The sequence below is a fragment of the Vombatus ursinus genome, unplaced genomic scaffold, assembly GCF_900497805.2.
Source record: "Vombatus ursinus unplaced genomic scaffold, bare-nosed wombat genome assembly UNPS02014812.1, whole genome shotgun sequence".
In the NCBI taxonomy this organism is placed as follows: Eukaryota; Metazoa; Chordata; class Mammalia; order Diprotodontia; family Vombatidae; genus Vombatus; species Vombatus ursinus.
The window spans coordinates 54,379,158-54,403,936 of record NW_020954590.1 but is presented as its reverse complement, the minus strand read 5'-3'; the positions used below and the strand labels follow the sequence as shown (position 1 = coordinate 54,403,936).

General features: G+C 35.5%; 1 protein-coding gene across 5 annotated transcripts in view; it reads left to right on the top strand.

Moving 5' to 3' along the window:
• The window catches only part of LOC114053706 (zinc finger protein 521), a 343,123-nt gene that overhangs the window by 165,447 nt on the left and 152,897 nt on the right, over positions 1–24,779 (top strand). For 4 of the 5 annotated variants that reach the window (XM_027876836.1, XM_027876835.1, XM_027876832.1 and 1 more), the window contains one exon: positions 20,212–20,296. In XM_027876836.1, coding sequence (XP_027732637.1) covers positions 20,212–20,296 — 85 coding nt within the window. The remainder of the gene's footprint in view (positions 1–20,211; positions 20,297–24,779) is intronic. The other variant, XM_027876833.1, reaches the window with a different exon arrangement.

Here is a 24,779-nt window from a genome sequence, read left to right as displayed (position 1 = left end):
TGTGTTTTCAGTGGGACCTTGAATTTTTTGCTTGTTTCTAATAATTGATAAGTATTTATGAAGTGCCTCCTATATGCCGAGCACTAGTCTATTCCCTACACTGAAGGAGCTTATGTTCTTTTGGGTAAAATAACATGTACACATATAAACATAAATAAAACATATCACATTTAATTCATTAGAAGCAAGAGCAAACATATGTCAAACATGGGCAGCGTATTGCTGTCAACATTCCTGAGTACAGGAGAATCAGATTAAAATATAATTGGGAAATATTTAACGAAATACATAAAAATACAATAAAACACAGATAATGATAATATGTGGCTTTCTAAATCATTACAGCACAAGGATCCTTTTCTTTATGTTTTTTTTAGTGGCTTGCTTCTATTTTGACGCACTGCTGTACGAGGCAAACTATTTGGCAATGGAAGATAGACACTGGAAAGTTGTTGTTCTGTAGTTTCAGTCATGTCTGACTCTACATGACCCCATTTGGGATTTTCTTGGTAAAGATAGAGTTGTTTGCCAACTCATTTTACAGCTAAGGAAACTGAGGCAAACAGGGTTAAGTGACTCACCTAGGGTCACAACCGCTCGAAAGTGCTTGAAGTCAAATCTGAACTCAGGTCTTCCTAACTCCAAAGCCTCACACTGTATCCACTGAGCCACCTAGCCTCATGTAAAGAGCTGAGCTTGAGCTGAGTTTTGAGGGAAGTTAAGGATTTTACAAAACAGGTAGGAGAAAGAGTTCATTCTAGGCATACAGCATTAGGAGTGGCATGAGTCTCCTGTGCAAAGGCACGAAGATGAGAGCTGAAATATTTTGTGTGAAAGGTACAAAGGCCAGTTGGCTAGACCATATAAAGCTAATAAAAATGCAGATTGTAGCCAGGTTATAAAAGGGTTCAAATGACACGCATAGGGGCTTGTAGTTGATTTTTCAGTATCGTTATTTCCATTGACGTTTACCAGAAGAGTGACCTGGTCAGACCTCTGCTTTAGGAATATCAGTTTGGCAGCTGAGTAAAAGATGCATAGAGAGGGGAGTGACTTGAGGCAGAGATTATGTTCATAACTCTATGGCATGGTGTATATCAAAATACTGTGATAGTATCACCTAGTATGGTATCAAATACTCAGTGGTTACTTAATAAACACTTGTTATTAAAATCAAGAATGATTTCATCTATGCTTAAAAAATGATTAGAGATGATTAAGGTAGCGAGCATCTAAATAAGTTATCATAATTCCACAGAGTTAGCAAAATGAGTGAAAAATGAAAAATGTGAAATTGAAAATGAAAGTGAAAATGAGATTGAAATGGTGGAAAGCAAAGGGTAGAACCTAGGAAGGATAAGGAGCAGTGAGGTGTCTAAACCTACAAAGTTATATTATTATTGTATGTGCTCTAAGGTTATGCACAATGTCAAGCAATAAATATAAAGGAGTAAACTCAGGAGAATGGATGCACATGTAGGTGGAAAAAGTAATCACAGGCAAGGAACTAAACCTCCTTGAAGGCATCTTAGGTTAAAGTCCATCATCGATAGGACTTAATGAAATAAAATTAAAGCAAGTAAAAATAAGACAAAAAGAAAATTATAGTAAGTTATGCATATGCCTCAGTAAGGAATTTTACAAAACACAAGCAACAAAGTTATAGTTTGAGAAGCAGTGGGTTTTTTAAAGTGTTGTTCATCAAGATGAGATAAAACCCCTTGGGATGAAATATGGAATAAATGAAGTTGGTGACAAATTTTGGATACTCACCAGAACATAGGATTTAGTTGGTAAATATGAAATCTTTGTAGGTTTTGGAAAGACTCTTAAGATAGAACGAAGAAAAGTCTGCGGTACATTTGGATATAGAAGAAGTATTGATGAGTTAGACAAAGAATAATGTTAAAATTCCCCTATTTAAGATAGATCCAAGGACTGTCTGGGGAATTTCACATGTATTACTTTGGTTTAAGAAGGAAGCAGAAAGAGCTTCAAAGGTTTAATGGAAGATCTAGAAAATTAGAATTTAATATGGTGACCACACATATTGACCATTTGGCCACCAAAAGTAAAACTCTACTACTCAAAGACAAAGCAAGGAATCAGTCAGTCAATATTCACCAAGTGCCTACTGACAAATGACAGGAGAAGCCATGAGCATAGAACCTATAATTATTCTGCTACAAAGGTTATTATATTCAGATGGATCTGAGGTCTCCTGCCATCCCTTTCTCTTGCCACATGACTAGCCCATCTTCTTTTTCTATCATGAATTTTCCTGATGACATATTGTACTCCTGTTCCTGTGTGAAGTTCTTCATTGGTTATATATTGTAGCCTGTTCACACTCATCATGCACCTCTCCCTTGTTCTCTTCCTGATTGTCATTTTTAGTTCTTATGAGACTCTTGTATTCCATTCCTCTCCACCATAGAACAATACTGGTGGAGTATTGGTATTTTAAAAATGGCCCTTTATTTCTAAGACAAGTTGGGGGTCATTAAAGGAGCTCTGTAATTACATTAAGGCAATCTACGCAACTCTTCTCCTATTTAATTGTTAGCCCAATTCATTGTCCATTTGTCTTGCCTATCCCAGATACACATACTGGTGAGTGCTTCATGTCATTATCTGGGCTATAGACATTCTTCATTCGTTTGATCTTTGTTGTTTGGATAGTCAACTCTTTTGAGTTGTTACAAGGAAAAATCAGCAAAACTGATCCATACACCACAAAAGTCTGACATTATATTCAATGTTCTAAGCATTTTAAAAACTGATTTATTTTTTCATTGCTTCTCTTTGCTTTGTGAAGTGACACTACTATAATCATCCATTATGCTTATTCACAAGATTTACAAATGAGTTTATATTCTAAATATCTTTTTACATGGCAGTTGTCAGGGATTAACTCGTAAGGCACTTTTTAGGCTCTTTCAGTCTCCTTGCTATAGCAATTGATTTACATTGTTTAAAGTTCAGTATGAAATTGTTATAATCGGTGGTGGTGTTAAGTTACTTAACTTTCATTATCACTTGCTTTTAAAAATGAGAGCTGTTTTAGTGACATATTATTCATCACTATCTTTATTCTGAGATAAAAGCTTTGAGCTTTGTTATGGCAGTTTGTGCACAGAGTGCCAGACCTGGAGGCAGGAAGACTCTTCTTGAGTTCAAATCTGGCCTCAGACACTTATTAGCTGTGTGACCCTGGGCAAGTCACTTAACCCTATTTGCCTCAGTTCCTCACCTGTAAAATGAGCTAGAGAAGGAAATGACAAACCACTCCAGTATCTTTGCCAAGAAAACCCCAATTGGGGTCACAGAGAATCAGATACAGCTGAAGTGACAACAACATTTGAATCATTCACCCCATTTCTTCTCTTTTTCATCCTCTGTAACTGATGTGATGCATAAGCTACAATTATTTTCACAGTGATATTTTTTGCAAATACTCAGCATTGGGATTCAAGATGACCAAATGTCCAATGAAATAGTCGTGGAAAAATATATTTCTTGTTGTTTTGGAGTGTGTGATAGAACCATTTTCATTCCTTTCTTTTCCTCTATAAAAAGTACTTATGAACCATACTTCCATGTGGCCTCAAATTTCTTCTCTCTAATTTCCTTTACAGAGAAACTTTCAAGATTGTTATGATTTAGCTCCTTCAACAGTAGATCCATTTGCTGATGATTTGACAAGTATCTCACTTTTGGAGTACCGACTGCTAAGTTAAAGTTTATAGATGGTCTAAAAATTGTGATTGTTAGTATCCTCTGTCCCCTTTTCCACCACTCTGCCATCATAACTGATGAATTAGAAAAGGGCCACACAGGCTGGACTGAGAACCATTTTCACGTTTATTTGTTCCATGAGTTTCCATAGCCAAAGAATTCATCACAAAGCCACCTACTTACTAGTGATGCACCTCTTCATGCTCAGCTAAGTTGATCCTCTGAAAGAAAACACAATCATTTGCTAGGACCATAATCTCAACCTTTCCAATATAACAAAACTTTCCAAGACTTGTGTTTTACTGGCATAGCCTTTGAGAGCATAGAGTCACTTCTGTCTTACATTTAGGCATTGGGGTGCAGGGTTATTGAAGATAAAAACTTTGTAGTAGACTTGTTGGAAGATCAATGATTAGCACAATTCCCCAACAACCAATACAGGAACTGGTGTGATAAAATTTCGAATGCTAGCTTAGCTTGGAACTGATATGATACTTGAAAGAAGTAACATCAATTCACAATAGCCATGTAGTAATATTTAGACTGTTTTTTGCATTCATAGTAGAGCATAACATGGATTCAAAAAGTCAGCAGGTTCACATGGTTCATGGTAGGAAAACTTGGCCTACAAAACATAAGTACATTTGGATAGAAAGTATGACCACCCATATACCTTGGAGATAGCTCTGGAGAAGTTTTTAAAAATTCACGTACTGTTCCATGAGTACCTAGCAAGTAACTTTTTATAAGAAAATTCTGTTTTCTTTTAAATATGTGATTCAAGGTTTATTGATAAACTGAACTTTAGGGGAAGGGACTGAAAAGAGTCATTGTGATCACCTTTCAAACCCTCAGGAAGAAGTACAAGATTCTTCCCCTAATCTCCTAAATCTCTGTTTTTGCCTCTGTGCTCTTTAACATAGGATCATAAATTTAGAGCAGGAAGGAACCTTAGAAATAATCTATTTCAACCCCCTCATTTTATAGATGAAGGAATTGAGGCCAACAGAGGGAAAGGGGTATGCCTGGTTTCACATAGGCAAAGCTGGGATTTGACTATTTCCACTGTGGAACATTATCTGTCACTGTTTTAAAATGAACCCCTCCCAAAAAAAACAAAACAACAAATGGGCCCTGCAGTGTCCCCATGGTGCAACATTTCATAGATAGGAAATTTTCAGCATCATTAAACATGGAGCAGAATCTTTTTAAAGATGCCCCTAGAATCTCAATGGGTTAATTTGAGGTCAGGGAACAGACTAAATGATCTCCTGAATTGAGGTGCTTTCTAACTCTATGATTCTCAACCTAGGCATATTTGGTGGCAGCAATCTTGTCCTGCCCATGAATTAATCAGAAGACATCAGCATTGTTCAGCACCCCATGAATAGGCAACTTGGCAGCAGTTAGTGAAACTAACTGTCCATCCACCACTCCGCTGCTGTAAGTGTTGCAATGCTCATAGATAGCTGGAGAAATTTTACTCTAATACTGTTTATGGGAATAAGAAGGCTATGGGGTAGACTACTTTTTTTCCTGAAAAGACTTTAAAAAAAAGAAATGAGGACGCCATAAGACAACGCCCTAATAATTCCTAGCCATACTTGAGTGAGTTGGTAGAGAAATCTCTGGTGCTTTCCTCTTTCTTTATTCATAGGGCACTCACTCTAAGAGTGCTTACATTTTCTATCAGGTAAAGGGCAATAAACACACCCCTAGTCCTGAAGAACTGTCTAAGGACACAAACCCCAGGAATAATAAAGTAAACAACCAGAGTGCTATGTGGGTGTAATTGCTAACAAGCTTCACAGAGCAGGTGGATTTTCAGAAACAATTTGGAAGAAAGGAGTGAGGTGCTCTGACATGCATCAGTGGGAAAGCTGTTTCAGCGTGGAGTAGTGGCATGAAGAGCCCAAAATGTAAAAAGGTAGAAAAAGGATCATTTATCTAGAGCTAGAAAGGACCTTAGAGGGCATTCAGTCCAACTCCTTTTTATAGATGAAGACACTGATGTCCAGAGAGACTGAGAGACTTGCCTAGAATCATACAGAGAGTGGCTTAGGCAGGACTTGAATGTGGGTCTTCTTGAATCTGGGTCCTATGGTTTATCACTGTACCAGAGGCATCATAACAGGCAGCACTCCTCAATTCAGCCCCACCAGATTAAAATGTAATTGGGAAATATTTAACAAAATAAATAAAAATGCAAAAGAACATAGATAATGTTAATATGTGGTTTTCTAAATGAATATACAGCCTGCAGGGAGCCTTAGTTTAGTTTAGTGACTCCATTTCTATTTGAGTGTGACACCAACCGGGCTGTTTCAAATGAAATGCTGAAAAGGAATATAAATGGGAGGATTTGAAGGACCAGGAAACAAAGCAGGAGTAAGTCAGGAGGAGAGTTTTAGAAATTTTTGGAAATCAATAATTTTTTAACTGTATTTCTTTAACTGAACAAAGGCTGGACATAGCTGAGGACAATAATAACTTTGGAAACAATGTGTAGGAAGTAGCCACAAGAGGGGATATCAAAAAGGGAGAAGGTTTCTGGAATTTAAACAAGCAATTGCTAGGACTCTTTGGCAGTAGGGAAAGAGGGAGAGAATTAATTTAAGGAAATAAGGTACTGTAAGTGGGAGAAAAATCAGGTTTTGAAGGAAAGGAGAAGGCAAAGGTCATGAATTCTTAATGCCTGTCACGTTGAGGAAAGCCTTCTCACTAAAGTACCATTTATTCAATTACTGGCAATAATTCATTAAGCAATATGCTAATTTTCATAAAGAGTTAATATACCTCCCTAAGTTTTCCATTTGCTTCTAGGAAGGAAATTAAATACTAAGGCAATCTGTCTAAATAAGTTCTAAGCAAAACTTTTCCCCTACCATGCAGTTCCTTCTGTCCATATTTCGTTACCAGAAATATTTAGCCTGGGTATTTTGTATAATTTGATGATGGCCAATATGTGGTGTGATGATGCCCCTTCTCAATCTTCCTTGTCTATATACATTCCTAACCACAAGGTCCTCTTGTGGTAGTGATTTGCAAGGTAGATCTATGAGCTTTCATTATGAAAGCAACTGAAAAGGGGAGACTGGGTGGGGTTTGGGGGTGGGGAAGACCATAGAAGATAATCTAAAAGTAAAATCTGTCTCCCTTCCTTCTCCTTAGATCTCTGATGATCTCACTCATTCACCCAAGTTTTTTTTTATTCTTTTAGTTTCTTGAATTTCCTTATCTCCCTACTTCAAGACAACAAATTCATGCTCTTGTGATTTCTACCTTGCTTATAGCAGTTTTCTCCCCACTTAATCTGCCCTATTAAAGTCTTTTCAAGTGTAGTGTCTCTGGTTTGAATAATGTGGCAGAGAGATGCGTAAGTCAAAATAACAAAGACATTAGTAGTTATTTGTGACTGGATGAAGAGGAAAAGATTAAGGAATGAATTATCTAATAGACGACATTTATTATATGTCTGCTGTCTGCACAGCATTGAGTCTCTGAGGGGATGTGAAGGAAATGTAAGAAATGGCATTCTCCCTCAAAAGGTTTACATTCTAGCTGAGGTTGTTTTGGTAGTCATAAGAATAAACAGTGGCTGAAGTGGTAATATAAAATGAGATCAACAAGGTAGTTATTAGGTGGAAGGCTCCGACCTGGAGAGTGTAAGAAAAATAAATAGTGAAAGATGTCAAAATTGACCCCGAAAAGAAATTTCAAAGGTGTGATAAAGAGAGATAGATTAAGGGAATCATAATAATAATAATAACATATTTATTTATGCTTAAGGTTTTCAAAGCACTTGACGTTATCTTCATGGAGCCTCAAAACGGTTCTCAATTTTCAACATTGAATGTTAAATTTTAGAAAAGAATTAAATTAAATGTGATGTGGTAAAAAGAGTGCAGGATTTAGGGTTAGAAGGTATGAGTTTGACACTTGGTTCTGTCATTTACACTTATTTGTGTGACCTTATTAGGCAAATAATTTTATCTTTAGAATCCTCAGTTTCCTCATCTGTAAGATGAGGCTTAGTAATCTCTGAGGTCCCTTCGAATTGTAAATCTATGATCCTAAGTATTTGAAGGAAAGATAGAACTCTTCCTAAGCATGAAGAACAAGATAGATCATGGTAAGATTTTATTGGTTAGTTCTTTACTTAAATTTCTACAATCTAAGTAAATGACTCCATTCTTCACACCATTTTATTAATGTTAATGAATATGGAGTCACATTTTCCCAGTGCCTCATTTAGTCCTCACTTTTAGAAGCTATAATTCCTTTTTGACATGCCAATAGTTACTCTTAACATTTACTTTGAAGAGGAAACTAGGAGACTCATTTAAAATGTTTTTGAGAGTAAGATTGTTTTCTAAATTATTATTAAGTCTATTATTCCACTGCCAAAATCAGAATAATTATTTGCATACCTGTGTTAATGAAATAAAATCATGAACAACAAAATATTCTGCTTGGTTTTGTTTTTCTTCAACAGTGGGAGGCAATATATTGAGTTGAGTTTAGATCTTTGCAGAAGTTTGCAATGTTTGTTAAAGGTGATTACTGTTTTCAAAAGGAAATTTAGAGATGTATTTCCCCTTTTGTTGTCATTTAGGCCTATATAGAAAGCATCTGTCTACCACTCCAGCTACTGAAGGCCGAGTTTTTTAAACACCGAAACCTTTTCTGGACTTAATTCTAGCACACATCTTAGTTTTATTTTTCTTTATTCTTTCCTCCATTCAATCTTATGACTAGCAAAACCACCTCAATTAAACCGTTAATCCTTTGAGGGAGGAAGCCATCTCTTTGTTCAAACCAATTTCTTCTCAGCCCTTTCATTCATTTTTGGTATTATGGGATGCCCTCCTTCCATCTCTCTATCCTACCATTCATTGAGTGTTAGCTGAAGTCTTGCCTCTGATATAACCTTCCTCTCACTACTCTAGCCCACATCTATCTGACTCAATCAATCAGTTAATCAACCAATAAACATTTACTAATGTATCAGGAACTGTGTAAGAGACTGAGGAGAGAAAACTCTTCTGTAATGGACATTTGTTTTTGTTCAGTCAGTCATTTAACGTCTTAACTCTTTGTGACTCCATTTGGGGTTTTCTTGGTGGAGTGGTTTGCCATTTCCTTCTGTAGTTCATTTTACAGGTGAGGAAACTGAGGCAAACAGGGTTAAGTGACTTGCCTATAGTCACACAGCTAGTGCCTGAGGCCAGATTTGAACTGATCCAGTGCTGTATCCACTATGCCATCTAGCTGCCCCATAACAGACTTTAATCTGTATCACTCATCTATTCACATATTACCTTATATTTGAATACCATCATTCAGGATACACATGTCTTCATTTCAGGGTTAATTCTTTGAGTAAAAGGAACTCCCCAGAGGATATAAAATCCTTGAGGGCAGGGAATTTTAATTTTTGTTTTTATATCCCTTGTGTCTATTATATAGTAGTCACTTAAATGATTGATTGTAAAGTTGAATTGAATTGACCATGCCTTGAACTTTTAAAAAAATTATCTCCCGTAGTACCCATTATAGTGCTAGTACGTAGTAGGCACTAAAAAATATTTATTGAATTGATTTATTTTTGTTTTTCTCCCTGGTAGTATCCATGATGATCAACTCTCTATTCATCTGTGTTCAGGGATTTACTGTTTATAGTTTAAAAAAAAAGACTAGTTGATTGAAAAGTATTAGTGAAAAATCTCAATTATAGGATACTGGTAAAGACATGCAATTTTATTACTGTAAATGCATATAGTAAGTACTCACAAAATGGTGCCAATTACACATTCTACCAGTCCCATTTTAATGAATACTTGATTTATTTTAATCAATATTTGTATTGGGTAGAAGAAGCATGTAATATAGAGCACTGAATATGAGGCCAGAAAGACCAGGGTTCAAATTTTGCCTCTAAGACTTATTAGCTATGTGGCTATTGACAATTTATTTAACCTCTTTTCTATTATATTATAGACTGGTTGCATTCTCCCTTGGTGAAGAGAAAATCATCACGCCTGTGAAATTATAGATGCCTAAAGCATTAGTGTACAGAGATGGATGTTGCTAGGTGCCCTATTTTGCCATCATTCCACCCCCAAACCCCCCCACAAATATATATATATATATATATATATATATGCATACAAATACACATTCTGGTAATCTTTATTCAGTATCCAAAATTTTTAATTTGCGGGGTTTGAATTAAAGAGTTTTGTTGTATTTTTAAATTTCACCAGACCCAGGGGAGAGGAGAATTTATTTTCTCAAGGTTATTATTCTCAATGTCTTTCTTTCTCAATACCACACCCTCCCTGTAAATCTGTGCCAGTGGACCCCTATAAAGCAGTGGATTTCAGGTTGTATCACCATATTATTTGTGAAAGTGTTTCTGATGCTTCATAAGTCTCTAGGAAGTTCATTGCCATGACTTTTCCCTGTCTACCCATACCAAGACCTAAGAAATTGCTTCTAAGCTTTTACTCCTGCCTGTTCCAACCCTTGTGGGGCTACAATGCCTATCCTACCTTATCCAGATACCCATTATTGATAAAATTGCTTTGGGCTTTGGAGCATTAGGAATTAGAGTTTATAAATATGAAGGTGTCTCCAAAAATAAAAGTGTCTTTTAGTTCCTAATAATAACTAGTTTTATGGTGACATGGACCTATTGAAAAATCCCAGGATAGGGGTCTCTACTAAGAATTGCCTGAGCACCAGCAGTTATATGAGACGTCTCACAACTTTCTAGGTAAGTCAAATAACTGGGCCAACCAATTAGAAGAATATATGTATATACCAGGTTTTTTGAGGGGAGAGGGATGAGGCAGAAGGGACTATATCTGTGATTTCATTAGTATAGAGAGCTTTAAATAAAGCTACTCCCCTGTGTATGCAGGTTGGTACCCACTCTGTAAATTATAGTCTTAGAAAGCTGGCTGGGGCATTGGGAGGGAGATTAAGTGACCTGCCCAGGGTCACACAGCTGGAAGAACAGGAAGGACATGAAGTCAGATCTTTCCAACTCATAGTTTGATTTTTTTTCTCCTTTGTTCCATGCTGCCTCTTCATATCCATATGAGCTGTTTATTTTCTATGATCTATTTTCATATAATTTCCAAGCTAAAATATTTTATGTCTGAAATGATGATTATTGTTATTTTAGTCATTTTTCAGTTTTCTGACTCTTTGCAACCCCACATTTGGGGTTTTCTTGGCAGAAACACTGGAGTGGTTTGCCATTTCCTTCTCCAACTTATTCTACAGATAAGGAAACTGAGGCAAACAAGGTTAAGTTATTTTCCCAGGGTCATACAGTTAGTAAGTGTCTGAGGTCAGATTTGAACTCAGGAAAATGAGTTTTCCTGTCTCCAGGCCTAATGCGCCACCTAGCAGTGCCAACTGATTATTACCATTTGTTTTTCTGCCTTCTATTTCTCCTCACCCTTCTGCAATCATTTACCTTGACATTCTCTATTAAATTTTCTTGGGGGTGAGTGGAGAGATCCACAGAGCTCCTGAAATGAGGAGACTTACTAGAGTAAGTACCAGAAACCCCTGCTAGACCCAGTTGGAAGAATACTGTCTTTGTATTTGATGTGTTTAAAAATTTTATATTCCAAATAGCACACTGTTCTGTGTTAGTACATAGGAAGAGTTTCTTCCTATTCCCCTTCTCCCTAAAAAGCAAATTTATATATTCAAAGATTAGGACAGTATAAATGTTTCATAGATTAGTAAGATTATAGATTTAGAGCTGGAAGGGACCTAAGGAGCCATCCAGTTCAACCCTGTCATTTCTTGGTGAGGAAACACTTATTAAGCATTTATGAAGACCCTATTCTATGTGCCAGGCACTATGCTAAGCTCTAGGAATACAAAAAAAAAGAGCAAACATTGTCTCTGATCTCAAGGAGTTCACATTCTAATGAAAGCTTTCAAGAAGTTTCTGTTTTAATGAGGAGACATGGTAGGCATAAATGGGCATATGCAAGATCTATGCAGAGTAGGTAGAAGATAATATTCGAAGAAATGGTTATAGCTGCTGGGAGAATCAGGAAGTGCCTTCTGTAGAACGTCACTTGTGAGTTGAGTTTGAACGAAGCTAATCATACCAAGAAGTAAGGATAAAGAGGGAAAGTATACAGGAAGGGGGGACAGCCAGGGCAAAAGGCCCAGGAAGAAAAGATGGAGTGTTGTGTGTGGAGAACAGTAAATAGGTTAATATGATTGCATTGTAGAATGTTTTGAGGGGAATAATGGATAAAAAGACTTGGAAGGTGGCAAGGTGCCACATTGTAAAGGCTAAACAGAGGACTTTATATTTCATCCTAGGGCTAATATAGAGCCACTGGAGTGAATTGAGTAGGAAAGTGATTTTACAAAAATCATTTTTCTAGCTAAGAGGAGGATGGATGAAAGTAGGAAGAGAGTTGAGGAATACCTGAACTTATCATGGTGCTTGTGTGAGTAAAGTAGAAATATATAAGAGACATTATGAAGGTATAAAAAAGTACAAGATTTGGCAGAGTGCCTAGGGTAAGACTGAGGTTATTGTGAACCTGAGTGACTGGAAAGATGGCAATATCCTCAGTAGTAACAGAGAAATTCAGAACAGGGGAGGGTTGAGGGAAATATACAATGAGTTGTTATTTGGACATGTTGAATTTGAGTTATCTCCTGAACATCCAGTTCAAAATGTCCAAAAAGGAGTTGGTTCTGTGGGAGGTGCTCAGCATAGAGACTAGGACTGGATATATAGATGTGAGAATTATCGACATAAGGAGGATGATTGAGCCCATGGGAGCCGATGCCATCACCACGTGAGACAGTAGAGAGAAAAGAGAAAAGGGCTCAGGACAGCCCACAGTTAGTGAGCATGACATGAATAAAGGTCCAACAAAATCTACTGAGAAATTGCTGTCAGACACCTATCAGGAGAAATAAGAAGAAATTGTTATGAAAACCCAAAGAGGAGAGAGTATCTAAGAGAAGGTGATGGACAGAGTCAGATGCTCTATAGAGATCTAGAAGGATGAGGATTGATTGACAATTAAGAGATTATTGGCAGCTTCTTAATTATCAGGGCAGCTCAGTTGAATGAGAATGCTATCTGCCAGATAGTAGAGGATTTAGATAGAAGAGAATGAGAAGAAAGGAAGGGAAAGCACCAAGTACAGATATATTTTTCAAAGGTTTTAGCTGAAAAGTGAAGGAATGATTATAAGATAATATCTAGTGAAGATAAGAGTTTCTAGAGAGATTTGTGGTTTTTTTTTTGGTTGTTGTTTTGTTTATTTTTAAAGGATGAAGTAGATATGGGCATATTTATAGTTAGCAAGGAAGGAGCCAATACATAAGAAGAGATTGAAGATTAGGAAAATAATGGTGATGATACAAGGAGAATCTGCTGGAGAAGACAGGACGTATTTTAATCAAGAGTGCATTAGTAGGTTTGACCTTTGCAAGGATAAGGGCCATTTTTTTTATTAGACACTAGGGAAAGACGTTGGAAGGATGGAAGACGAGGAGACATGAAGCTCTCCTAAAGAGATAGAGTCAGAATTCAACCCAAGTTTTTTGCCTCCAAACCCAATACACTTTTCATTAGCTGGTTGACTTCATCTGTTACAATAGTTAATAGTTTGTATGTTCCAAAACTGCATAGATCCATTTTTCCATAGAAGCTCAGAGTTTGGTCACCCAGTACTTGCTGCTCCAAGACTATCTTCATTATGTCAAAAGATCTGTGATTTTCATTATCTGTGTGGGAATTCCCTTTACCAATGGGCATCACAACTCATGTCCACCTGCATAGACAGACCTCACAGTTTGTTGTGATCATATGATGCTCTCACCTGGTGGCCAATCTAGTGGTAATGAGCCTCTCCGTACTTAGCTAGGATGGCCCTTAGATAATGGACATAAAGCTCATTGCTAGGGCTATACTTAAAGACTTTCCAGTTTGGTAGGACCTGACGGAGTTTGGGCTTTTCTGACTTAGTCTTTCGGAGCCCAAGGTCAACGCTGTGTCACAATGAGACATCAGAATAGGACTTTAGTGAAGGTGACTTAGAACTCTAAGGCAACTGTGCTTTTAAAATCTCTCAAAAATATGAAGTTTAAATTCACAGTGATGGATGGCTGTTGAAATCCTGAAAGCGAGATAGAATGAGTGTCATTGGGGAGAGGAGCTGAAGGGAAAAATGGTAGGAAGGTTCCAAAATATCATACATTGGTGATGCAAAGAACCTTAAGGGACGTTGAGCCCAACCTCTTCATTTTATAGATGAGGAAACTGAGACTGAGAGAGATTAAGTGATTTGCTCAGGGTTACACATCCAGTTAACTATCCAGCTCAGAATTTAAATTCATATTTTGCTAACTCTAATCCCAGGACTCTTCCCATTCCAATGTTGCATAAGAACTCAGTAGAAGATCACTGTTTAACTTCCACATAAAAAAAATTGCTCTCAACTTTTCTGAATATTAGAAGGATTCTTTTTTAAAACACAAGTACTTTTGAAATTGACAATTTAGTAATAATTTTTACTAATCCACTGTATCATTTGCCTGCCTTCATGCAGGGATGTTTATGCATCTCTCCCAGGAAGCAGAAAAGGAAGTTAGGGATGGTAAAATTTTTTATAAAGTACTTAACATCCATTCTAGGAGCCAGTAATGAGGTGGGATGAATGGAGGATGAATTTACATCCTTTGCAACATTATGGAAAATAGATGCATTAGCTGTAATAAAGATTACCTTTGTTGGGGGATTGAATTTCCTTAAAGGTTTAGTAGTTTTCAAAGGTTTGTGTCCTATGTTTGCCAAATTATTCATTGTGAAACACATTTGCCAGTATAGAAAATCTACTAAAGCAATCAGATACCAACATTTGAATTTATCTATATATTTTCATATATATGCATACCTGTATACATATTTTTATATATGTAACGAATTTGTTGGGTTTCATATAGGCCTTTAATGTCTTCAGAAATATTTTAATGTAATTCTTGATATGCATAAAACACATTGCAGATGTTTAGAGTTTTGCTTGAGAGACAGATTTTCCAAACTGGTCACTAAATATACTACTTCCAAGTTTGCATAGTAATGCTGGGAAGGAATATTCTCAAGAGTAATTATTCTTCCACCTGCCCTTCTTTGCACTTATTTGACAAATGATTAGCGTACATTAATTTATACTCCCAAACTCCAAAGGACCAGTGATTTCCTTGATATACATATTTCATCTAGTGATATAGATCACAACCCATCCTGTGTTACTTGTTTATTCATATCTACCTGGGCAACCTGATATTGCAGTAGGCAGAGTGCTGGTCTTGGAGTGAGGAAAACCTGAGTTCAAATATGACCTTAGACTCTAGGCAAGTCACTTAACTTCTGTTTGCCTCAGTTTCCTCAATTGTAAAATGAGGATAACAATAGCCTCTACCTCCCTTGGTTGTTGTAAAGATGAAATGAACTAAAATTTGTGAAGTGCTTAGCATAGTGCCTGATACATAGTAGGCACTTAATAAAGGCTTTCCCGTCTCGCAGAAGGTCTACCCAAAGTGCTAGGAGTATTCTCTCGTTGGAGTTCCCAAGGATACTAGTGGTAGCCAGAAAGTAATAATAACAACAACTAAAATTCTCTAGCTGGCTTCTGTGATATATACAGGCCCAAAAGAATGACAATAATAGACATTTCTGCATTTATTCAAGTGTGGTTCAAAAGGAATTATATCCCTGCATCCCTATAAGGTCAAGTAATCAGACATATTGAGTACCCACTGTTTATTGAACATTATAATATAAGAAACATTTTTATGGATGTACAAAAGAATGTCAGAGTTGTTCTATTTAGCTCCAGAAGGCTGAAATTGAAGCAGTAGGAGGATACATAGTTTAAGTATAAAGCACTGGGGATAAAGTCTGGAAGACCTGGGTTCAAAACCTACCTTATATTCCTAATAGTTGTGTGTCCCTGAGCAGGCCAATTAATCTCTCAGAGTCCCAATTTCCTCAACCATAAATTGGAGGGCTTGGACTCAGTGACGTGTAAATTTCCGTCTAATTCTAAGTCTATGATCTATATCAGTGGATGGTAATTACAGTAAGGCAAATTTCTACTTAATGTAAGAAAATATCCTGCCAGAGCTATATAGAAATACAACAGACTGCATCCTAAGGCCTTTGTCTTATTGGAGGTCTTCTAATAAAGGCTTAATAACCCCTTTTTGGAGATATCAAAAGAATGATTTTTTTCTAGATGTCCTTAGGACTGTACGGTCTCTGAGACCCCTTCTAACTTTGATCTTCTGTGATTCTATCCTTGATTTCAAGGTTCTTGTACATTAATTTGGAATATAAATCAGTCACATATGAAAAAAAGATATTTAAAAAGTATTATACAAGTGAATATCATCTTACAGTGCAAAATTTTAACTCAATATAAGGGCATGTGGAAAACATTTATCAAGTGTTATACAAGAGAGTACAAATTAGTATACTGTAAAACAAGTCTAGTATATAAATGTTATTGGGATATAGAATAAAGGAGTGAACAGAGTAGGGTTGGGTTAATCAGAATATTTACTGTTTAAAAGAAGTTCCTATACATTATTAATTATCCTAATCATTTTTTTTAATTTATGAAGTGCTCTTTCCTGAAAGTCTCAGAGTGCTTTAACCAGAGTGTAACTGAAAACAAAAATGTCAAAAAGGCACATTTAAATTGTTCTCAAAATCAATCAAAAATAATGAGGTGCTAAGAAAAAGTTGTATCCCTGATAATTACATCTATCAGTATCAGAAAACAAAAGAGAACAATCAGGAAGTGACAATCCCACTCCCAAGTAGCACATTAAAAAAGGGCTAATGAAAAAAAAAAGTCTTTTAAAAATTGTACAAAATTAGCATTTCAAGCAAATTGACAACTTAAGCGTTGATAAAGGCCAATCTGGGGCCAAAACAATAGAAGTGCTGTTTCTACTTTTATCTGCTTTTAAGAGAAGTGATCTGACTTGTCTTTTTTTCTGTTCTCTCTCTCTCTCTCTCTCTGTCTCTCTCTCTCTTTTTCTCTCTTCCGTTGCATTTCAAACGGAGAGCATAGTGTCCCCCTTCCCCACTCTCATTCTTCACACTGGTCAGACCACATTTTCAATATTCTTTTCAGCTGGGGCACTTCATTTTAAGAGAGATGTTGATGAAGCTATCCAAAGGAGGATAGCTGGGCTTGTACAGGGCTGAGAAACCATATGATATGGGGAACAGTTTAAGAAGCTGGTAATATTTAGTTTTGGGAAAAGAAGACTTGAGGGTACCATGATAACTGTCTTAAGATAACCGAAGGATTATTCTAAAGAAGGGGGGATTGGACTTGTTTTGTGTAAGTCAAGAGAGCAAATCAACACATTACCAGAATCAGTGGATAGAAGATGAAGTCAGATTTTGGCTCAGCATAAAGAACTTCTAATAATTAGAGCCGTTTAAAAATGGAGCTGGTACAAAACTGTCATAGGGAGATGGCTATATTGAACAGAAGTGGCAAGAAATCTAAAGTTGCTTCTAAATCTAAAATGTTATGTTCTAATAGGTATTCTTTTACAAAGAACCTTTGAAAAGGTTTTGATTTTGTATATTTTAAATTATATATAAAATTGTATAGTATCAGAAATAATAATCATAATAATAACCCTAAACTAATTTCCAAATCACTTCCTTATGTAGCCTTAAAAAGAAAATTTGTTTTGGAAGTATGAAAACTGGGGAAAGAACCTGAGTTTCTGCTACAATGTTAAAAAATTATTATACTATGTTTTTGATCATATCCCATCCTTAATGATTCACAGTTTTATATATTGAGATTGGAATATTGCCTAGTTAATAAAAGGAAATTATAGTATTTTAGAAATTGTTGTAAGCCAAAAAAATTGCTTGATTTCTTGTTGCCCATAAAAAGCATCCTTCATGTACACAAACATATATAACTTACTTATATGGATCTGAAAATGCATCAGATTATTTTGAAGCTCCTTGTAAGTGCTATTTTTTTGACTTGTCAAGTGATTTTATTCTTTATTATTAGACTGCAAAAAAATTGGGTCTATTCCATCAACATATTCATCAGTCATAATTTTTGGAGACAGTCGTCGACATGGTGTATGTTTTACTGTGCTAACAAGAGAAAAGACCGGCCATTAAGTTTATGTTTCTTTGTTTTTCAGCAAGGTCACATATCAGGAATAATGCTAGAAGTATGCTAATAAACAATATATAATGTTGGTCATTTGGGAGTAAGAAATATTTTCTAACTAGTTCTAAAGGGAAATAATGTTAAAGAAAAAGGACTGATTGTTATTTATACAACACATGTTGCTCTATATGTCAACATCAAAAGCATCTTGTAAACAGCTCAGCATTATAAATCTTCTGTGGTGATTGTCAGGGTTTTAAAAATCTGTGTTAGATTTAGATTCAACACATTCAGTTCATATGTGCCTGCCTTCTGCACAGACAGTGCTAGATTATTCTGTCTCTGGCTGCCTCAGTTGAAAATGCACACTACTCCCCTACCTCACCCCTACCCAAGCCCTGTGCTTTGCAAAGGCTACCATCTATAGTTATAGAAAAATAAATAGAAGAAATAATGCTGATTGGGAAGATGTTAAATTACTAGTGTTTATCATTTTTAATCCTCAGATTAGAAGTTCTCTGAAGCCTCCTTTCTGCATTTAATTTTGTTGAATTTTATAAAAATTTTAATCTTTAAAAATTAGCAATGTTCGGATATATGAATTTTTAACTAAAAACCTTCATAGCCAAATTTGCTACAAGTGTTATTGTAAGTCTCAGAAGAAAGGAGGAGTGATCGATAACCCCATAAGAAGGTGTGATATTTGACTATGCCAATATAATTGTCCTCAAGATCTGGCAAACTGGAGAAACAGTAAAAGTTGGTTTTTAGAAAGGGAGTTCTTTTTTTGTCCATTTGTGTTTTTGATTTCCCAAAGGCTTTTCAATGTAAAACACAATCATGGATTTGTATGACTTAGTTTTGAGTATAATCAATCAATAAATCGATCAAGTATGAAATATTAGAGCTGAAATAGCTCCTTAAGGTCATTCAGTATAACACTTTCCATCGCCCCTGCCCCCCACCACCACCACACACACACACACACACACACTCTATACAACACACACCAATTTAACAGTTGGGGAAACCATTCATGGAGCTTCTGAGTACTGTACTGGGATGCAAAGCAAGCAAAATGAAGCTTTGAAGCCCTGATATCTGAGTTCGTGGGTTTTTCTCTCTACCAATGGGAGAAATAGGACTTTGGGGACTCCCGAAACTTAGCTAGCCACTTATTTGTGAAAATTTCACGAAACATCATCTAGATTTTTTTGACTGAGGAGATTAGTTATTTATTTATAAATTTCCACCCTTTTTCTGTCCAACTTAATAGTGGCATTACTGTTGGATATCAGTTAAATAAATAAAATCAATTAAATAAAATAAGATACTAAAAGTTGATTGTAGAGTAATTAGCTAGTTATATTACATTTCTTTATCATTAAAGAAAGAAGGTTAGATGATTTTTTTGGAGATCAATCAGAAAGTAAATGATTTTTCCCCCAGCAGAAGGAAGTATGTTTAAAAAAAAATATCCTGGTTAATCTGGATGAGATTTTCCATTGTGTTCACTAAATGAAGTACCAGACAAATTGTTTTGTTCTAATTTTGGACTTTCCATTTGCTCAGAAATCTTTCCTAGGAACCATAGAATTTTAGAGATAGCCCAACTCCCTTACTTTACAGATGAAGACATTGAGGCCCAGAGAAGTTAATCAATTTACTCCACATAAAACTCATAGCAATTGAAAGAGTTGGGGCTCAAGCCCCATGTCTTTTGACTCCAAAACCATTGCTTTTTCTAGTACAATGTACCTCCTCTCTCCTCCCTCCCCTTCTCCTATTGTTTTTCCTTTTCTCTCTCTATTCTTCCTCTCCTCTCTCTCTCTCTCTCCTCCAAAGGAAAGAGAAAAATAGGGGATTTTGGTCAAGGATTTCCAAAAGGAAAATGTTATGCCTAATTTCCCACTGTTCCAAGTTTAACTTCCAAACTCTCCACCTGTGCCTCATTCTCCATGTTTGAAGCAGAGTTTTAAAATGCAGTTAGTCTTTGAAAAGGCTCTGAAACTCAGAGTCGGAGAAATTAGGCAGTTGTATAGAACTTTTATTAACGGTATTATATTTGCTCTATCTTGGTGAGATTTAAATAGTCTGAAACTGAGCCAAAATTTTGATTTTGGCAAATGTACAACCATGATTTCAGGGAATAACCTCAGTTTACCACTATAAATAGCTAAATGGGAGACAAAAAATTAAATGGATAATGTTTTTAAGTAAACTTTGTCTATACTTGTTTCCTCAGAAGAAGACCTATCAGTGCATCAAGTGTCAGATGGTTTTCTACAATGAATGGGATATTCAGGTTCATGTTGCAAATCACATGATTGGTGAGTGATGCTCTAAATCTTATTAAAAAATAGACTTTTCTCCTACTTGCGTTCATCATTGCCTATATAATTAAACAGAGTTAAGGAGGAATTAATTGTTCAACCTTCAATGATTTACCCAGGCATGACTGATTTTTTTATTCATATTATTAGGCCTGATAAGGCATTAGCACATTTTATTTTCTGCAAGGGCTAGTTTAGACTTCTATAGAGGATTATATATCTACTGCCAGTCAAAACACAGGTGATTAACAAATTAAACTTCTAATCATTTTTGCATTATTGAAAACAAACTAACAGGAATGGTTAATGAACTGGATGTTAGCTTTCCATAGAGTTTTAGACAGGTTTTAATTTCAGAAGTTATTATGGTAATGATACTACTGTGTGTTGCTCAAGCATATTTGTACCAAAATCTGAACTGGTGAGTTTTTGTCACTGGGAAACATAAATAATTTGAATAGCTGTGAAAATAGGTTTACACATACAGTTTGAACAGTCTGGAAATGATTGTGAGCATAGAGATCATGTAAAGAATTATCTATTCTTTATTTTGATCCCCCCCCCCACCAAATTTTACCCAAATCTTTATAAAATAGTTTGACTAAAGATTCCTGAAACAATATTGGCCTGGGGATTTCAAAGCTTTTTACAAGTTATAAGATGGGATAAAAAGGAACTCAAGCTTTTTCTATTACTCTTAGTGTCCCATTAATCCTTAATTCCCCAAAGCTTACCTAGTATATTTTTTTAATTTGATAAGCACTCAGTAATGGCATTGAGAATTCTACAAGCCAATTAAACTTTATCAAGCAGATCTTTTGTTTGCTAGTAAAATGACAATTCCTATTATTTTATACTATTTTGTATTTTTTTTTTAATTTATACTGTGAAAAAAAGATTGAGAGTTGCTTATTTTATGCTTGTTTTGTTATATTTTATCATAGCATAAACATTCCAGGGTGTGCTCCTGCAAAGGGGCACATACCCAATTTTGTGAAATCTTCTATTTCTTCATCAGACTCTGTATTTCTGGAAAAAATCCTCGAAATTTCAGACTAATTTGTGGATGTATTTTTCCAGGAAAAGAAGTTTGATGTATAGGGAGTCCCAGTTACAGCAAAATACAAAACAAAACTCAATAATGGAACATAAATAAATGAAGATAAATATCAATGAATGCTAGCAAGTTGGTCAGAGCATACCTGTTGGATTTAGTTTTACATTTTCAGATTTTGAGTGCTTAGGAGAAGTATGTTTTAAAACCTCCTGTTAAACAACTTGATACTTCAAAACTAAAAAAAAATAATGGTTAAAAGGGAAGCTTCTTTAAATTTATGCCCATTTTTACCAGGATTTTCTTGTATTCTAATGTTTTTCATCACTTTGATAATTTTCAGATACATAGTAAGTAATGGATACTGAGATTTGATGTTAAGGGATAACGGTGGAATGTCAGAGATACTCATTTGAAATGTTTTGTTGGCATTCTCGTACCATCTGATTTCTTAAAATGTTTTCCTCCACTTAAACAAATACCAAATCTTTTAATTCTTTTGAGTAGGTAAGAAAAATCTTATTTCAAGAGTAACAAAAGCCTATCTGTTCCCTTTTTCCCAAATGATAAATAAGAATGGTTTCTTCCATTTGCTAAAACTTCTTTTTGTTTGGAAGGTTGGATGAAGTGTGCTTGTAGAGGAAGAAGCTTTAATTTCTTGGGTGGTATAGCTGTCATTCATACCAATGTTTTAGGACATAGACCTAACGATACATTTATATGCACTTAATATAAAACCTTTCTCGGAACAGTGTGCCTCATTGAAAGTACAGAGATTTGTACAGCATGCTTTTGATTAGTTGTATTCTACATAAGATTTATTATTTATCTCTTAATGACTCTGCTTAACAAATCTGGTGTATTTTACATCATAAACAGTTAATACTTTTCTTACACATTTACAACCTGAATTGAATGTTAAGCATAAGGTTGCAAAAGTTTGTTTCCCTAATTTGGGGTTTTATGATCTTTTAACATTCATTAGATTTACCTGATCTTTCTCTTAAATTTTGTTTGCATTTCTTCTTAACATTTACTTTCCATTCCTTACACCATTAATGTTTTGTCAACACCTTTTTCCCACTTCTGTATGACAGTGCAGTGGATTATATGATGTTGCCATCTCTTAGGATCTGAAGTTTTAACAATTTATCCTTCATCAGAGAACTAAATCACATTCATCTTTATGAATTTTCTATACATTCATAATTACAATGCATGCTATTTTAAAAATAATTTTAAAAATTAATTCTTTTGGACTTACAAAGCTCAAATAAATAAATATTCATTTAATTGTTCTATTTTTTGACCATACATCTCAGTCCTCAAACTCTGTTTATGTTTTTAATATTCAGAAAGAAAAAAAGCACTACAGGAAGGTGTCACAAAGGCTAAGATATTCTTTTTAAAAATCCCAATGTTATACTTACTCTTTCCAATAAGGCAGCTTGCATTATTTTGTTGGTTAAAATACCTCCATTGAGACAAGGTATTTTTAAGTTGTATATCTGTGTGGTGGTAGTTTTTTGGAGGTAGAGTCTAGTTGAAAAATAATCTCAGTGAGGTATTTAGCAGGGGAAGAGGGATTAGTGACTATTTGAAAAGATTCTTACTCTTTTTTGTTGGTGGCTTCAGGGGTACATAGTGTTTTTACAGATTTGCTCATGCATTTCTGTCATTTTAACAGAAGGGATTCTGTCACCTAATGGAAAACAAAAACTGCAGATGACCCAATGAGATGTAATCTCTATCTTTTGCAACAAAATAATTTACATTAGTTTCCATTCAAAACATGCATACTGAAGCAATATCATTCCAATGGCTGATGTCAAATACCCACTATACTTCTGTCTAGATTTCTGCAGTCCCAGTCTACCTCTAGCTATCGGTAGAAGACATTTGTGGAGGAAAAATGTCAGTGCTTCTACCTGGTTCATAAAAAAGACTCTGCTTAAGTGCCATTTTGCAGCTAGATGTGGACACATTTTCTGGGTTGCAGGGATAGTTACTCAATGAAAATACGTGAGGGATTTGACTTATGTCTATTAAGGAAAAAAATGCCAACTGACCCTCAAACATATTTTGACATTGTTTCAGTAAGAAATCACTCCAATAACTATTTAGGAGTTTCTTTTCTTCTTTACACATAAAAAAGCTACAGAACACTCTAACATCTTTGCTGGGGAAAGAGACCCTCTTTTAGAGTGTGTGAAGATGAGAAAGATTTTCTTGTCTCCTTTTGTTCAGCTTAAGTTACAGTTGGCATTTGACCTGAGAATATAGGAAGAAGCAATGTCAGGGATTAAGATTTATATGCTTCATTCATTCATACCATCATGCACCTTCTTTTATTTTCTACTACCATAGTAAACATTTCTTTTTCTTTCTTTTTTCTTTGTTACTATTTTATTTTGATTAATGTTACAGAGAAATATGAATACATGTCCTTAGATTTGATGTTGTATGGGGGTGGGGGAAATGGCACCAAATCCAACGAGTTCAAATGTGTTTAACCCAGCAAAGGAATTGCCCCATATAAAATTATGAGGCTCAACAGCAGTAGTGTAAATTTGTAAGTACTCTGAATAAAGTGCTGTTAGGCATGAGATAATGTAAAGAGATGACATTGCCAAGAACTATTTATGAGGAGCTTAATTTTTTCACTCTGATAATTCTTGACCAATAATTACCAGCCTCTAATTATCTATTTTAGTTAGAAAGAAATCTCGATCACTATGGAGGTTGGCATTGCAACTAGCGTATAAATCCCCAAAGAGGTAAATGTGTTCCAAACAGCCACAAACAACTGTCTCATGAAACATAGTGAGCAAATTGCGAGCTGCTGGCGGTGCACAACCAAGCAGCACATTTACCATCGAGGGCTGATCGACCTGACAGAAAAATGATAAAAAGGAAGAAAAATGCCATCATCTTGGTAGTTCACCACTACTAACATGGATTATGGACAATGAGTGGTGCTGAAATGGAAATAGCCACTTCTCCCTTACTCCACCAGAAGTTCTGAGAAGTAGGGCAAGCAAAAGAAAAGAGAAAAAGGAGATTTGGATACAAGCCATTAACTCCAGAATATATTTTGGACACAAATTTTTCAAAGTGGTCTTAATGCTGTTTCATTACATCTTCCCTTTAATTTGGGTGCATGGGGTTTTTGTTTGTTTGTTTTTGTTTTTTTTTTTGCAATTCCAATTGTGTCAGTTATGAGAGGGAAACCAGTTGTATGGAGAGAATAGGAAAAGCAAGAAATACTGGTTAAAGAATTCCTGTGGTACTTAATAGTGGGGTTTAGAGTATCTTTGGTGATCTAATAAATGTATCCTCCAGAGAAGGAATATTGGAAATGATGATATCTAACTATCTAATCTCTCTCTTTATCAGTAAAGACATAAAGATAAATATCTTTATATA